The sequence below is a fragment of the Anguilla anguilla genome, chromosome 2 (genome assembly GCF_013347855.1).
Source record: "Anguilla anguilla isolate fAngAng1 chromosome 2, fAngAng1.pri, whole genome shotgun sequence".
Classification (NCBI taxonomy): domain Eukaryota; kingdom Metazoa; phylum Chordata; class Actinopteri; order Anguilliformes; family Anguillidae; genus Anguilla; species Anguilla anguilla.
The window spans coordinates 68,163,634-68,180,583 of NC_049202.1; the positions used below are offsets into that span (position 1 = coordinate 68,163,634).

Genomic DNA, 16,950 nt, shown 5'->3' on the forward strand with positions numbered 1-16,950 from the left:
TCCACAGATGTGTCACCCAAACATTTTTTATTTTTATGAATGTAAAATAAGCATTTTAAAAAATAAGTAAATATAAACAAAATATTTTTTAATATTTTAAGTATTTTCCATTCTTTTTCCATTCACCCCCCTGGGTGTTGTTCATCTAGTTTTGGGAAGCCTGCTCTTAACTAAATTAAGTTTGACTGATCGTGATTAGTTCAGTTAGTCCTTTGGAAAATAAATAGATTTTAAAAACTAACTGAAAGGGTGCTTGTGATGAGTGACAGATACAACTGTAATTATGTCAAAAAATGTATTTTTTGATAAATTTGTTAAATGAGAGGCGCTGATTCACTGTTATTCAGCTTGAATTGAATAAGATGAATCATTTGTTCAGTTAACGGCTCTGTGCTGAGAAAATGACATAACTGATTAGGCTTCACGGAGACAGCTGTCGCGTATGTGCTAAAGGGACCAAAAATAGGTTCAAATAAAACCCTTTACAATCTATTTATGAACACAAACGGACCTGCAATAATCTATAGCATTTAGCAGATCAACTGTCACGAGAGGTTGTATACATATCAGCATTCAATTCAAATTTCACTACAGTCATTTATTAAAACTGGCTTGAATTAAAACCAGCCTACATACTCTGCTCCAAAAACCAGTACTAGAGACAGCACACTACAGGTGGATTGTGGAGGGGAAGTGATTCAGAACCAGTTTTTTTTCTAAGCTCTGCTTGTCTCAATCTGCTTTTGTCATTAGGCCGGTGATGTTTTTTTCTTTTTTTTTTTTTTTTCTTTTTTTTTAAACTTTGTGAGCGTACTTCTTCATCCTCTTTGGGTTGTATTTGACCTGGTACGCCCTCAGGATGAGCTTGTCTGGGCAGCTGTCAAACTGGTGCGGGATGACCTTCTGGAAGTGCTGTGAGGGGTACAGACGGACGGACGGACAGACAGACAGACACGGGGGGAACAGAATCACAGCCTGAGCAACAGAACTTAAACCCACAGCCATCGCTGAGCATGTGGAATGAAAAAAACAGGGCAGGAAAGAGACATTGTCCTCTTTTATGGAGTGAAGTGAACACCTTTTAAAGATAATAACATAAGAATAATATAACAGGGCAAAGAAAATGACTGGGAACAATAAAATATTTGGCACTGTAGCGCCCTCTACTGTTCAACTGTGGCTGCTTAAAAAAAGCCAGGGTACCCCAGATGACCCTACAGCCCGAGCAACTCTTTTTTTCCTCCCAATCAACCATCAGCATTCAAACCATCATTACTAGATTAATGTCGTTTTTTTTAATCGGGGTGAATTTATCGCATGCCCTCTCCCAAAATAATAATACTAATCTTGTTAGCGAGCACAATATAAATCTAATATCCAACACAGCTGCCGGCTCATATCAGCTGGCAGATAAGATATCTGGCTTTAAAAAAAAAAAATCAGCTCAGAGAAATCTGAATGCAGTCAAAAAAAGCCGTAAAAATGATTGAGAGGGTAATAAAGAAACATAGGGGGTGCAGTTAGCTCAGCACTGAAGCATTCTCCAAAATTTTCATCCCTTTGAACTTATTACTATTAAGTAAGCATATCACATATATTGTATATATCCATCCATGCTCATAGTAAAACATGGCTTCCACCTGCCTCTGTAATAAGATATGATTACCTCTGGTTTTGAGGCACTGTATTTTTTATATCAGATGACATCAGATGTTCGATCAACCCTGAATGGTTGCTTTGAAAACAAAAAGAAGACTAAAATAACGAAACTTATGAAATACAGGTCCTAAATCAAGGCTGTAATATCCACGTGCTTAATATACGGTGCCTCTGCTAGTTATTAATGTGCTGGGACGGTTATCGTTTGTCATCGTTTGCTTGCTATTGCTCCCTACCATGCCGTGCACTGCTGGCAGGACAGAGAGTTACAGTAAAGCTACACAGAGGCATGCAGCCAATCTCTTGCACCAGACACACACAGAGATTGAACATCATTGGGTTTCTGCTTAAATGTACTCTGATGAATTGTCCCGGATGGGGCTCCAGGTCATTTTGGGAGCTGTGACCAGCTGCAGCGACTCGCACGCGGGCAGGGGGCAGGGGGCCAGGGTCCTGGGGGATCGGCGCACGCGATCAGCACTCGGGAATGGGGGGGCGGAGGGAGTACCTGGGACATGCCCTCCATGTCCAGCTGGATGAGGTCGGTCTGGTTGTACTGCAGGATGGCCATGCCCACTCGGAATATGATCTCCAGGCCCTGCGAGATGCACGCACGCGTTAACTTCAGCACACAGCTCACCCCCGCCACTCATCGCCCTGCCGCTACCAGCACAGCGGATCAATAACACCCCGCCTCTCATCCTCAGCTGATGCCTTTTGAGCCCTGTAATGTAAAATGGCTGCTGTGCAGACACACACATGCACACAGAAACACAGACAGACAGACACACACACATACACAAGCAGACCAACACACACACAAGCACACACAAGCACACACACACACACACATGCACACACACGCATGCACGCGCACACAGACAAACACATACACACATGCATACACACACACACTCACATGCACACAAACACACACAAGCACACACACCACAAATACACACACACGTACGTGCACACACACACACACACACACACACAAACACACACACACACACTCCCGACACCAGCATCACACAGGTGCAGACAGCACAGACGCCTGGGCGTTCTCTGACCTCGTACATGAAGATGTCAAAGATTCGCGTGGCCACGGGCAGCGGCAGGAAGGTGAGGAAGAGCGTGAGAAACCAGGAGGAGGCGTACATGGAGGTGTGGAAACTCTGCGAGCGGAAATGCACGTTCAGCTCCGGCAGCTGCTCCTGGAGGAGGAGCGAGAGGGAGGAGAGGAGAGGAGAGGAGGGAGGAGTCAACGTGACGTTCAGAAATGGAGTACAGAATCCCCCGTCCTCTGTGCCACTGAACTGCCTTCTTTTTCAGTTCAGATGTACTGAAGAACAGAGGAAATAATTGCTATGTGACAGGAGACCGGTTTCCTCTTGTTGATAAAACAAAGACAGAGCAGTACATTGGACACAGACAACGGGAGGTCTTGTTAAAACTGGAGAGAGAACATAGTAATTTATTAAGAGGGCACTGCACTGACATTGGTAATGAATGTGTACGTTGAGTGAGAACATATTATTACACAGAAAAACAAAGCTTGAAAATGGGCCACCCTGTACTTAACAGCATTATTGCAAATTGCCTGCACAATGTTACTGGTGGAGGCAAGAGCCATGGGAAAGCATCCCCTGGGTAAGTTGATGGTGTCAGATGATGGTCAGATTGTTTTTTCTTGCGCACTTGCCATTTCGCAAACTGGCCGACTGACTGGTGACTCAGCTATATGCTGCACTAGCCGCAACTTCAGGTGTACAAACAGTTTGGCCGGATTTTAAATTTACATTAAAGCACCGCAAGTTAACTGATCTTTGTATTCTTAATTTTCAGTGTTGCATGACATCAAATAGAAATCAGCAGTATACTCTTTACGTGACGTGTTAAAAAAGCTGTGAGTGCCTATTTCGAAAACTTAACAGGATGTAAAAGAGGATTGAGCAAGCAACTGAACCAAACTGTGGGTGGCAAACCGAACGGTCAGTTTAAAACAATTTAAACAAAAAATTTTTTTCAAGAACCGTCACATTGCTAGTACCCAGCACACAAACAGAACACTGAGGCGACACCAGAAATTACGGTCTCCTGCGTGCCCTGGGCGTGTCCAAATCTGTCCTTTAGTGGCATTTGATTGGCTGGTTTGGCAGACTATCTGGTTCCGGAATGGCTGAAGCCTGTCACTGGCTCATTGGTCAGCGCGGTGTGGGGCGGGGCCCTTACCTGCAGCAGGTACTCAAACTGGTAGATGCAGAGGCCCAGCTCTGCCATGCTGGGCTTGAACAGCTCCCTCAGACGGTACTCCTGCATCAGACGCACAAACACGCAGAAGGCCTCCTCCTCCGGCATCTGGGCACCCGGGCATGCGGAGCGAGAGGGTTAATTACAATGCAGAAGTGCGGGACGTGCTCGTTTCTGAGCCAATCACAGTGATGGAAATCAGCCAAAATGTCTTTGCTCAGTCATATTTATACATCTCCCTCAATTGATTACTCTATAAAGCATTGCGATGTACACACACAGGGAAGCAGAGATGAGCATTGCCGGCAAGGGGGTGACATCACCCTCTGGAGTTAGAGAGCGCAGTTGTTCCCGGAGACGAAAGCCACGGTCATTAGTTTGATGAGATGACTAAACCTCTCGTGTCGTGTGCAAGAACCGCCGCATGTGAATGTATATTTCTGTTAGCGGATCTAATTAATGACATCCACTCAGCGTGCCGTTTAGCTATTAGGTAAGTGGCTATTGTGGATGGGCTGAGTGACCTGGCATGCTCTCATCTTTGAGTGTTCTTCAGTTGCAGCTTGCAGCTGTTGTTGCCGTAGATGTTGTTATTTTAATAACATGGGTGGTATTAGCAGAAATCAAGTTTAATAAGACAGCTAGCATTAGCAACTCTCGTTTAATAACAAATGCTAGCTGTGTTATTGAACATTCATTTTTAACAGCACGGCTGGTATTAGCAGAAATCAAGTTTAATAAAACAGCTAGCGTTGGCAACACTCGTTTAATACCAGAGCTATCATTAGCAACATTCATGTTTAATAACACAGCTAGCATTAGCAACATTCATGTTTAATAAGACAGCTAGCATTAGCAACATTCATGTTTAATAAGACAGCTACCATTAGCAACACTCGTTTAATAACACGGCTAGCATTAGCAACATTCGTGTTCACCCAAGTATTCTCTCCCGATGTTCAAACAGTTTAGATTTAACGGTCGGAATGAATTTATCGGTGTGTTTGTGTGCGCAGGGGGGAGATGCTATAAAACGCACACAGTGCCTCATACTGCAGCCTACAGGACATGACAAGCACAACGCAGGCAGTTAAGGTAACATGGGTGCAATACACAGGACCTGGGACGGAGTACTGGACTAGGGGGACTGTCCTATCAGGGCAGCCCTCTAACAGGTGGGTTTGCACCTTTAAATCACAACTGGGATGACTGGCGGAACTGGCCAAGCCAGAAAAAGGAAAGGTGAGGACCAGTATGCCCTCCGCCTGGCCCGGGGGCATTGTGTAGCAGGCAGAGAGAGAGCAGAGAGGTGAGCACTGGGTCAGCCTATCAGAGCGTAGAGCTGTGAACAGGAAACAGACTCACCTGCATGAGCAGCAGGCCAACGATGAAGGCGCTGCCCTGACAGTACCCCACCTCCCGGTCCACCAGGGAGTACGCCTGACAAAAGACCGAAAAGCACAGACGCATGTTTACCATTCACAAAGCCGTCTCAGGGATACAAAAAAACAGCACTGCCCCCCTCCCCCGCCCCGCTCCACTCTCTCTCCCACCTTCATGACGTTGAAGAGCACCTCCTGGCCCAGGCTGTCCTGGCCCTTGAAGAAGTCGTGCTCGGGGTAGGTGCGGGCGATGTCCCGGCGAATCAGCTTCTCGCAGGGCGAGGACATCTTCAGCAGCTCCGAGTACTGGTTCTTCACCGGCATGTCCGTGGCCTTCCCCAGCAGCTGCCACACTATGGCCCGGAAGTGATGGGGGATCCCCTTCCGGATCAGCTCCTGCCACGTCAGAGAGAGAGAGGGCGAGGCGGGTGTCGGGGTGAAGAGGGAGAATGTGGAGGAGTGAGTGTGAGGACAAAGTGATTTCTACAGAGATTGCTGTCACGACGATGCAGATTTACTTTTAAAATATTCCATAAATGTTTTCACTTCTTTTTTGTAATTTTCCTTTCTCCCATTTTCTGTCTCTCCCAGTCTCCCTCCCCCCATCATTCCACACCTAGCCCCTGTCCCTCTTTTCCTCTTTTCCTCAACCACAACCACAACCACAGCCTCCCTGATCTTCAGTTAAATTTATCTGTCCATTTAATCTTTACCATAAACTGATCTATGCATCTCTTCCTCCACCTCCAACCCTGGTCTCATTTTCATTTTCACTTTCATTCTCTCTCTCTCACACACTTTCTCACACACACTCTCACTCTCTCACACACATACACTCTCACTCTCATTCTCTCTCACACACTCTCACTCTCTCTCACTCTCATTCTCTCTCTCACACACACTTTCTCAAACACACTCTCACTCTCTCACACACACACTCTCACTCTCTCTCACTCTCATTCTCTCTCGCTCACACACTTTCTCACACACTCTCACTCTCTCTCTCTCACACACTCTCACTCTCATTCTCTCTCACACACTCTCACTCTCTCACTCTCTCGCTCACACACTTTCTCACACACACTCTCACTCTCATTCTCTCTCACACACTCTCACACACACTCACTCTCTCTCACACACTTTCTCACACACTCTCACTCTCATTCTCTCTCACACACTCTCACACACACTCTCACTCTCTCTCACACATTTTCTCACACACACTCTCACTCTCTCTCTCTCACACACTCTCACTCTCACTCTCTCTCACACACACTCTCACTCTCTCACTCTCATTCTCTCTCGCTCACACACTTTCTCACACACTCTCACTCTCTCTCTCTCACACACACTCTCACTCTCATTCTCTCACACACACTCTCACTCTCTCTCACTCTCATTCTCTCTCACACACTTTCTCACACACACTCTCACTCTCTCTCACTCTCATTCTCTCTCACACACTTTCTCACACACACTCTCACTCTCTCTCTCTCACACACACTCTCACTCTCATTCTCTCACACACACTCTCACTCTCTCTCACTCTCATTCTCTCTCACACACTTTCTCACACACACTCTCACTCTCTCTCACTCTCATTCTCTCTCACACACTTTCTCACACACACTCTCACACTCTCTCACTCTCATTCTCTCTCACACACACTCTCAATCTCTCACACACACTCTCACTCTCATTCTCTCTCACACACTTTCTCACACACACTCTCACTCTCTCTCTCTCACACTCTCTCTCTCTCTCCCTCGCTCCCTCGCTCACACCTTGAGCAGCTTGTCCTTCTTGCGCCTCCACTCCTCCCACTCGTTGACGATGCGGCCCCACAGGATCCAGGTGTCCTCCTCCAGATGGCTGAGGTTGGAGGAGGCGGAGGAGCTGGACACCAGCGAGGAGCCCGAGTTTCGCCGGGAGCCGCTCATGGAGCGCATGGACTTGGAGTCGGCCTCCAGCAGCCTGGGAGGAGGAAAACAGCGCCGCTGCCTGACCTTGAGCTAGCCTCAGCGCCGCAGCGGGCGACAGCTCCTGCGCCAGGCCGTAATACAGAGGTCGCGACCTTTGAAACGACGTCTTATTTAGCGCCTGCGCGGCTCTTCCAGCTGAAGATTTAGGCACACGTTACTCAATTCTTTTGAGTTCTGCTATCGCTAACAGCTGGTCGACCTGTTGCGAAAGGCACAGGCAACGTGCTAACCGCGGTTAAGGTGCGGCTTTGTTTGTAGAGATACCGTATCGCAGCAGGAACAGGACAAGAGCTGCACAGGCAGTATCAAAGCGCCTCTCACTGACTGTATCTATCCAGCTGGACCACAAGGTTGCAGCTGCTGGGATATCTGCACGGGGCCTCTGAAAAGATGGAAAAGATGTTGGAAAGACCCGGTAGAACCTCAGTGTGTCTGCAGTTCCAGCTCGGTCAAACACAAATGTACACACGTGCACTTTCTGCACCTGAAGTAAGGGTCCTGTTGCCTGCATTAATGGCACTGCTATGGGTACTTGAGGTGCTGTAGCCTACAGTACGGCGTCTAATACCTTTAATGACGCTACTGTCACCTCAGGTGTGACTACCTGCAGAAAAGGCGCTGCCACCTCAAATAAAAGCACAGCGTAATGGCCTGCGGTAGAGGAGCCGTTACCTGTGGCAATGCCCCCCCCCCCCCCGTTAGCTGTAATGAAGGCGCGGCTCACCTGTTCTGCTCCTCCAGCTTGGCCAGCAGCTCCAGCTCGTCGGGGCTGAGGTTCTCGGAGTCGGCTGGGGAGGCGGCCGGGGCCGAGAGGGCGGCGTCGTGGCAGGAGGAGTCCGGGCTGAGGACGGGGCTGCCCACGGACGGGGGGTCCGCCTCCAGGCCGGTGGGCGAGGCGGGGCACTCCAGGCGCTCCCCGGCGCCCTCTCTCTCCGGGCTGCTGCTGGGGCTGGACATGCCGGCGGCGGCGCGCTGCTCTGGGACGGGAAGGCGGCGGCGGCGGCGGCAGCGACGCGCTCTCTGGCCTCTGTCTCCCTCTCCCTCCGGGTCCGCGCTGCGCTGGTGCTGCCGAGTTCAGGGCTGGTCACACCTGCGCACGGCGCACGGCACAGTCAGGCTACCGCGGCTACCGGCTAGCGCAGCTGCGTGGTCCTGGGACGCGCTCGGTGCGCGTGCGTGCGTGCGTGCGTGCGTGCGAGCGTGAGACAGAACTGCGTGAGGGAAATTTCGCGCTGCGGTGTGATGGCAGTCGGGAGAGGCTACAGGGCTGAGCGCGTGGGGTGCCAAGGGGGGGGGGGGGGGGGGGGGGGGGCTGAGTGCGGGGGGTGGGGGTGGGAGTGGAGGGTGGGTTCGCATGTTACTGCAGCATGACTGCCTTCCCTGGTCCCGTTCACACATACACTGTAATGGACTGGGGGGGGGGGGGGGGGAAGAGGGCACACTGCGCTGTGTCTCCACATGGAAGGGGAGCCGATGGGAGAGGAGCACAAAAAAGCCATTACTAGCAGGGTGACTGAGGGGCGTTTGTTGTGCTCACACTCATTTAGATGCAAGGGGGAGAGGGAGAGAGAGAGAGAGAGAGAGGGAGGGAGGGAGAGACAGAGCGAAAAATAGAGAAAGAGAGAGAGGGAGAGATAGAGGGAGTGAGTGAGAGAGAGAGGGAGAGATAGAGGGAGTGAGAGACAGAGAGAGAGAGAGGGGGAGAGACAGAGGGAGAGAGGGAGAGAGAGAGAGACAGAGAGCAAAAAATAGAGAAAGAGAGAGAGGGAGAGATAGAGGGAGTGAGTCAGAGAGAGGGAGAGATAGAGGGAGTGAGAGACAGAGACAGAGGGAGAGAGAGAGAGAGAGAGAGAGAGAGAGAGAGGCCGGGGATAGCTCAGGCTGTAGGCCCTGTTAAGGCTACAGACACGACAGATAAGAGGGAGCCATCTCACAGCCTGAGGAGGCTAATGCATGCAAATTCACCAGAGTGCCAGTCCTCTTAGTGCAGTGCTCAGCACACCTGGCAAAACATCGCTTTTCACAGATCACAAAAAAAAACCAGCAACACAGGGACGGGAACCACGGGATATGCCATGCAGTGCTGTGCCACTTCGAAATAACATGCAGGATACTCCAGCCAGAAATCATACTGACATTTATATACAGGCGTGGTGTAAATTAGAAATAAATTCAGATCAAGTAACACAGACCATCCAACCTGCATGGAACACGCAAAAATCCACTAGAACAGAGAAGTCATCAGAGATCACATGGAGCCAGCCAGCTGAGCGATGTGCACTGAGTACTAAGAACAATCTCATTTTCACACAATGAAGACGGGGGAAAGACACAAGTCATACTGGACGTCCCCGCGGCTGACGTGAGAGCGCGGAAGAGCGCAGAAAAATTACCCATAGCGTCAAAAACGCTGGAAACAGCCTGAACTGAGGAGACACACAGCCGACACAAGGGCAGCATTCATGCTATGATTAGGTCCCAGTGAAAGAGCCTATTAACTGCCACATGAAACCGGTCCCCTTTGAAAAACATCTTCAGCAAATACGTTACTGGAAGTTAACACAACACCCAGCCATTTTGTATTACAGTAATTTCTGCAGAACAATATAACTGTATCTGCACTATAAACATACACACACATATATATATATATATATATATATATATTCATCATCACAGAGTAACCACGGTCACAAGCACACGCCAGCGATAAATGTTCCTGCTGTTTGTCTTTGCTTATCACAAAGTAGATTTTATGAGGTCTGCCCTCAATAAAACAATTAGTCTTTAAATGCACAGCTAAAATCCAGGCAGAACAGGACAGGAAAAAAACAACGGCACAAGAAAATAATAAATCAAAATCAGCAGAAGCTGTTTTTACTTGACTGTCTAGCATCACAAACCTGAAATTGAAAACTCCGGGGGGAGCTTCAAACACAAAATGAGCAACTAATGCTTGCGAAATGACTTGCATTATTAAAAAAGAAGAAAGATGTAGGCAATTTTGATTTCCGTATTTTATTTTTTTTTAGTTTTGTTTTTTTTTAAGCCCTGCTGGATTACAGCCTAAAGTCAGAGAGCGGATCAAATCTGTTATCTTCCAATGAGAAACTAACGGGGTGCGACCTCAGAAGCCAGCCTGGACTCGCGCCCCAGGACCGGCGTTGGGACTGATCCCGCGGACCTGACAGCGGGACCGCGGCTCACGGCCACGCATCAGCGAGCGCCAGAGCGTTGCCGCGGGGACGGCGTGCCCGCGCCGTCATACAGGAGCTACCCCGCCGAAGCGCACAGTCTGCGCACAGTAATGCCATTGTCAGTGCGCCCCAGCGCTTCCTCCCATGGCTCACACACTGTCTGCGGGAACAGACAAGGCTATTGTCCCCTCCACCCCTCCCCCCCAACCCTCTCTCTGTTCCCCTTCACCCTGACCCCCACACTCAACCCCACTCTACTGTACCTGCCCCCCTCTACCCCCTACCCCCACCCCCGCACCCCATCTCCAGAGGGCCCAACATCACACAATTACAAATCTGGTCCCCGGCCAATCGTTTTTTTATTGACCTCAGCATTTCTTCTGTAGTGCAAGGTGTTTCCAAATAAATGAAGATCGACCAAATAACTGCTGCACACACCGGTAATATACAGGCTCTGTAGGTATTAATGGCCTTGTGTTGAAAACAAACAAGAAATATTTTGAATGATGTCAGGCCTCCCTTGAAGAAGAGGTTTATATTTTATTTTTAATGAGGATCACTTGGATAGAGAAAGGATACATTTTAAAAGAATTTTAAATAGATAAAAATAATGGTTGTTCCATTCACTATCCTCCATGTACCATAAATACATGTTCTTTTATTATTAGTTTACAGCTACGTTGCATGTAATAACTACAGCTTCTGGGAGCATCTGCTGTCAGTCATAGTTCCAAAAATACCACAGTACACTTTGCAGAGGCAGACAAACCCACAGACCCGTTCGCGTCGAGGGGTGGGGTGGTTTCCTGTGAGATTAATAAATTATTTAGCCTTCAGACAAACTTTTCTTTTACAACGTATTGCCTGGTAAAATTCTTTTCCTCCCCTGGTTCAGCGCTGCAACTCAAAGGGCCACAAAATGACATTAACAGCCGCAATGCCCACAGCAGCAGTTACACAACAGTACACAGCATTCGGCATCATAAATCAAAGTGCATCAAAGTGGTGTCTTCCCATTTTGGTGCTGCCAACGAGGTAGTTCGTCATTAACATTAGTGCCTTGAGGGTGCCCCTACACGCTGCCTGACGTCATAACCCTTAACCACGAGAACATCCGTAATACGAGTCAAAGCATAAAGGTGATCGCCAATCGCAATGTGTCAACACCTTGCTTGTCCCTCACATATACTACTGACAATGCTTCACAGCTGCCCGGTAATCCCAGTTTAGATCAAAAAAGACACGGCAATGCGGGATTGCATTTACGGCTAATAGAAAGTTGTGACGACCTGATGGACAAGTGAAACAGAAAAAAAACAAAAAAAATACAATCCAAGACAGAGAGAGTGCTCTCTGCTCAGCCTGTTGACTGCGAGCAGTCCTCGGGCTGAATTTGATCTGCCCACGCCCAAGGGCCAACGAGCGCAAGAACACATCAAGTTACATTTTATTGCGTTTGAGATTCGACGGCAATGGAACTCCACGTCAGTTCCGCTGAGCGCTTTCCTGCAGCTGCCGCGACTGTAACGGTGGGCAAACCACCCCTGTGAGACGAGCGCAGGACCCGAGCTGCCCATCCATCCTGCTGGCTAAAGCTTTGAACAAAGGGGGGCCCCTCTAAACCGCCACTCCAGCACCAATCCCTGCGTAACTGACGATTAACCGCGACGACGATGATAACTGCCACTGTTTCTCTCGCGTTTTCGTTCATTAGGCAAATGGAGCTAATAGGAAATCAATAATAACCCCTGGGGGGCGGGGAGGGGAGGGGGAGGGGGTGGGGGGGGGAATGAAACAAACGGTGGTTTATGAGGACGTGTGTCAGAGGCTGGGGCCGCACGGACAGGGAGAACCTGGCGGTCATGCCCGGCTGGCAGGAGATCAGGACGTGCGGCAGTTCATAACGGTCCCTGGCGGGCACCAGAAATGGGGGGGGCAGCGCCAGGGAGGCACTAACCGACTGGCACGGAGCAGAGGTACAGTAAGGGCGGGCACCAGACGGGCCTGACTTGGGCATACGGGCATGAGTCACACAAACGCTGCTCGCCCAACAACTTCCTACGTCAGCTGACCTCGCCGAGCCATTCTAGAACTTCAATCATTTGGCGGACACTTTGATCTACGGCAAGTGAGAAGGCCATAAAGGTAAACAACAGCTAGTGAAAACAGTGAGGATAACTACAAGCACAGAACAGAGTTGTTGGTGTGTAGATATTTAGTGCAGAACTGATCAGACTCAGTTATTATACAAGCACTGTAAATGTAAATAGATATTAAGTGCACACATAATAGATGCAAAGCTTTTAGTAGTAATCAATATTATAATGAGACAGATGGAGCCTAAATATAATAGAAAAATGTAAACATGAGTTCCAAGGTTGCTATGAATTTGAATGATCCAGGATCTAATAGGTTAAGGACTGTCTGAAGAGCTGTTACTAAATCATTCTTTGAAATAGCTGGCATGCCCCTTTCACGTTTTTTAAACATTATGAACAAATGTGCGCATCTAAACATCTATTGGATAATGTGACGCAACATTTGTGCTTTGCTAAAAGACATCAACAGCGACTTGAGATTACCCTACGGCAAAATGTGGCAGTTTGATATGATTCTGACTGATGAGTAATTTCACAGACAGGACTTCAAAAACAATTACATTTCCTTGCATCCTTCATTAATCTGATAACCTTCAGAACAATGTCATAACTTCATGTCATCAAAAAAATTGCCAGAGATGATGAGGATGAGTTGCCATCTTCCCAGCTGTAATTATAATTGTCGTCATGGCCATAGCCTAACTGGGACAAATTCATATCTGCAGTAGTTTTCCACAGATGAGATACACAAATGATCATACAGATTCATATCCTTTCCTCTCAAATGCATGTGTCAGTAAGGACAAATGTTCACAGTGAATATTGGCCGAGTTGATTCGATAGCAGCTGAATGTTTTTAAATGTGAATGTGTTAGACGAGCATTTCACCTGCATGCCAAGTTAATTTAATTTCTAGTTACATACAGTATGCCATGCGATAAAACGTTCTCGCCAAGTTGTGCACTCTTAATCGATACAGTTTACCTTAGCATAGCCGAGTGATACATATTCGTACACATGCATACCTTACAAGGTTGGTTGAGCTCCCAGTTCCAGGCATTGTGCCCATGCAAGAACAATACTGGACGTTTTGTCGGGGGAAGTGTTTCGGTATTAAAGTAGTACCTTCTTTCGAGCACTACCTCATCCTGGTAATTGTCTAAATCAGCCACCTGACTGCCTCGCTGATCCAACCTGGGAAAACACTGACACAATTACTGTCTGCGTCTATTAGCAATCCGTTTCCTTCTTACACATAGCCTACAGGCTGTGTGTAAGTGGCCTACACGACTAAGATCAGAGACACAGAGGCTATCATTACCATCTCGTTTTTGGAAAACATACTTAAACGCGCAGGCACAGAAAACCCTTTTCCTTCGGTTTATATTGGGAAACGTGAGTCTGAATGAACAGCGTAGTCGCCCGGCCAACCAGATTTAGCTTGTTCCAGTCTGCTGTATCAAAAGCCGACAGAAAAACATCACATCATTATCGTTGACTGGGCAATGGACACACTTACATTATAATGCCCCAGATAGTCTGTATTTACAAAAGCTGCAGTTACTATGACTGCTTTAATTGCATTCTCGGTCGGGAGGGGTATGCAGAGTAGATTTACTAAAATTTTATTACGGAATGAACTGAGCCTGTTCCGACGAGCAACAGTGACTTTCATTTCTGTCACAATTGAATTTTAGGCTCATATCTCGCATTTTGCTTTGAAAATAAGAGGAATGTGGTGCAGTATGTAATTGTCGAATGTTAATGTCCGAGAGAGGGAGAGCGGTCACCGCTGTCGCCAACCATAAAGATGATGCACATGGAAGAGAAAAACAGAGAATCTGCTTTGTTCAAGGCCAACATCTCCTCTCGTCGCATAACTACACACACATGACATACACAAGTGATTAGCACGGACCGCTATACCTAAATTATGAATAGCTATTCAATAAAATAAATAAATAAATAAATAAAGGCGCAATGCCCACCTGGATACGGTCCCCATGTTCGTAGCGGCGCTGATAGACGCGTAAGCCCGATGTCATTCCGTTTATGGTCAACCATGTATATTTAAAAGAAAAACAACGTCTGACAATAATGAACTGACCGCGTTTTTGATAGAGACAAAAGTAAAAGCAGCGCCCAGGACATGGGCGGTCGTCTCTATTCAATTGAAAAAATCTCTCAGCTGTCAGTTTTCACTAGCTTCCTCAAGGAGACCCAGAGGCAACGCCCACGTGAGGTCGCACCGCCCGCTGAGCCTCTCGCCCAGCCAAACACAGATAGTTGAACCGCCCACTTCATACCAAGAAAATTGGAATGACAGTTGAACCGTCAACTTAAATAGCTAGCAAACACGGAGATGATTTTGAAGAGCAACGCCGTTCATTATTTGAAATAGCAAATTTCACGACATGCCTCGGAGTTTCGCTGAGATGAATTGCACCAATCACACAAAAGAATGCATCCGTGATTGACGTTGTGCCGTCCAATGAAAAACAAATGATTTTCACTTACTGTAACATGACATGTACATCCTCCAGTGCTGTGAATTTTTCATTCTAGGGGGATAGATGCCATTACAGCGGCGTTGACAATGATGGTGTTTTGATTACCGATTCATACAAATAATAGTAAATAATTTGAACAGTAGAATGTAGGCTGTTTGTAGGCCTATCTGTTTCATTTTTTGAGAAACATTCGATTCGCCTTTATAAGATTAAAAAAGCTAACGTTACTCGGTTTGTGTCCTTAGAACGAGGTCTGGATGGAGGAGGAAAGGAACTGTTCAGCAGCAATGTGCCACTGCCAGCTGAATGGGGACGTCGGGAGGGACTGTAACGCTGTCCACTCTGGTCTGAAGTAAATGGAGATACGTAGCACCCAAATAGTGTACTCTAGGGAAAAGGTATCAGACACAAAATCGCCGAATTAGAATATATTTTTGAATTATTTCAGATATGGTTACATTAAAAATGTGAGAATACCAACACGTCACACTGAGACAATGTATGAAAAAAGACGTCAGCTGTTTTATCTGAAAATTAGATGGTATGATTTTCCAGGAGCGACAAATTATTCCAGTAGCGACTATAATGCCATTGCATTATAGTTACAATTAAGTGCAGTTGTATGATATATACCAAGTAGCATTGCTTGTCCCAGACACTACACTCAAAACTTAAGATAATTTCCTTTTCTAAACAAATGCTGGTAAAAACGTGATGGGCAATAAATAATATTATTGTCCCATCTGCTACAAAGTTGTATGAGAAAGGACTGAAGTGAATATCAAAATTTAAGCCGCTCTTGGGGAGAAAATTAAACAAAATGGTTTGAAACCATTCAAAGTCAGTTTTTAACGCAAGAGTGACCGAGGACAGGTGTCGTGTGAGTAGAAGTGTTTTTGATATTTTGTAATACATTGTCCATAAAACTGGTGGTGATGGGCAAGAATATACATTTCAATTTACTCATGAAGGACTAAATTATTCTATTTGGTAACAGACGCATTAAATAGCAAGATTTTTTGAATATCAATACATTGATTACAACTATTAACAAAAGAATAGTGCAAAAAAACAGCTGGAGAGTAGAATGAAAATCTGTACACAATCTGACATTTTCCAAGTCTGTCTTTGATCTAAAACGGTTTCACTGATCAAAACAGTAAATGCTATGATGGAATGTCTTAAATATTCTACTGGTGTAATGTGACAGATACTATACTCTTGGTGTAGTACTTCGTATATTAAATTTGAAGAATGATTCAAATTTAAAATGACAATTTTTGATTTGTCAAAAATAATTTGTAACGTTATACTTCGAATATGACTACTGCAGTGAAATCCAGTGAGATTTAGTGCCTAAATGTACTACTTCACTGACCCCGCGTGGACAGAAAACGCTAGTGCGTTCTCTGTATTAGAGTCAGTAGCTAAGTATTTGGATAGTTAAACAATTTTTGTAATCGTACCCTCATTTTATGGGAAAAAGTAATTGGACAAATTAGCACAATCTTAAATAAAGTCATGAAAATTAGCATTGATTGATTGCAAATAATTTGCATTTGATGACCACCTGAAGTCTGTGACCCATAGACAGCACCAGATACTGGGTATATACCCTGGTGGTGCTCTGCCGATTCTGCACAGCAGCCATCTTCAGTTGCTGTTCTCCAGGTCCTCCAGGACTTGAGTTGGCCACCTCGGCAACAGACGTTTGTGAGAACCGGGGAACTGGGGAAATCTTTAGTTTCAATTGAAAAATATCTGAGGTGCCACCACCAATAACTGCAGTCATCCGATTATGTCATTAAAAAAAAAAAATACATTTTTTTTTTAAAATTAATCTAATGGTGCCATTAGTACTTGCATGC

General features: G+C 46.5%; 1 protein-coding gene across 3 annotated transcripts in view; it reads right to left on the bottom strand.

The window, feature by feature from the left end:
* The window catches only part of si:ch211-239f4.1 (EVI5-like protein), a 33,895-nt gene extending 18,517 nt beyond the window's left edge, over window positions 1–15,378 (bottom strand). For 2 of the 3 annotated variants that reach the window (XM_035406062.1, XM_035406060.1), the window contains exons 1-9: window positions 14,561–15,002; window positions 8,001–8,366; window positions 7,079–7,268; window positions 5,466–5,690; window positions 5,278–5,352; window positions 3,895–4,020; window positions 2,733–2,876; window positions 2,168–2,257; window positions 815–912 (exon numbers count right to left, since the gene is read on the bottom strand). In XM_035406062.1, the coding sequence (XP_035261953.1) occupies window positions 815–912; window positions 2,168–2,257; window positions 2,733–2,876; window positions 3,895–4,020; window positions 5,278–5,352; window positions 5,466–5,690; window positions 7,079–7,268; window positions 8,001–8,233 (1,181 nt within the window). In that variant the 5' untranslated portion in view covers window positions 8,234–8,366; window positions 14,561–15,002. Of the gene's footprint in view, window positions 1–814; window positions 913–2,167; window positions 2,258–2,732; window positions 2,877–3,894; window positions 4,021–5,277; window positions 5,353–5,465; window positions 5,691–7,078; window positions 7,269–8,000; window positions 8,367–14,560; window positions 15,003–15,089 lie in introns of those variants that run through there. The other variant, XM_035406061.1, reaches the window with a different exon arrangement.
* Between the last annotated feature and the right edge of the window lie 1,572 nt (window positions 15,379–16,950).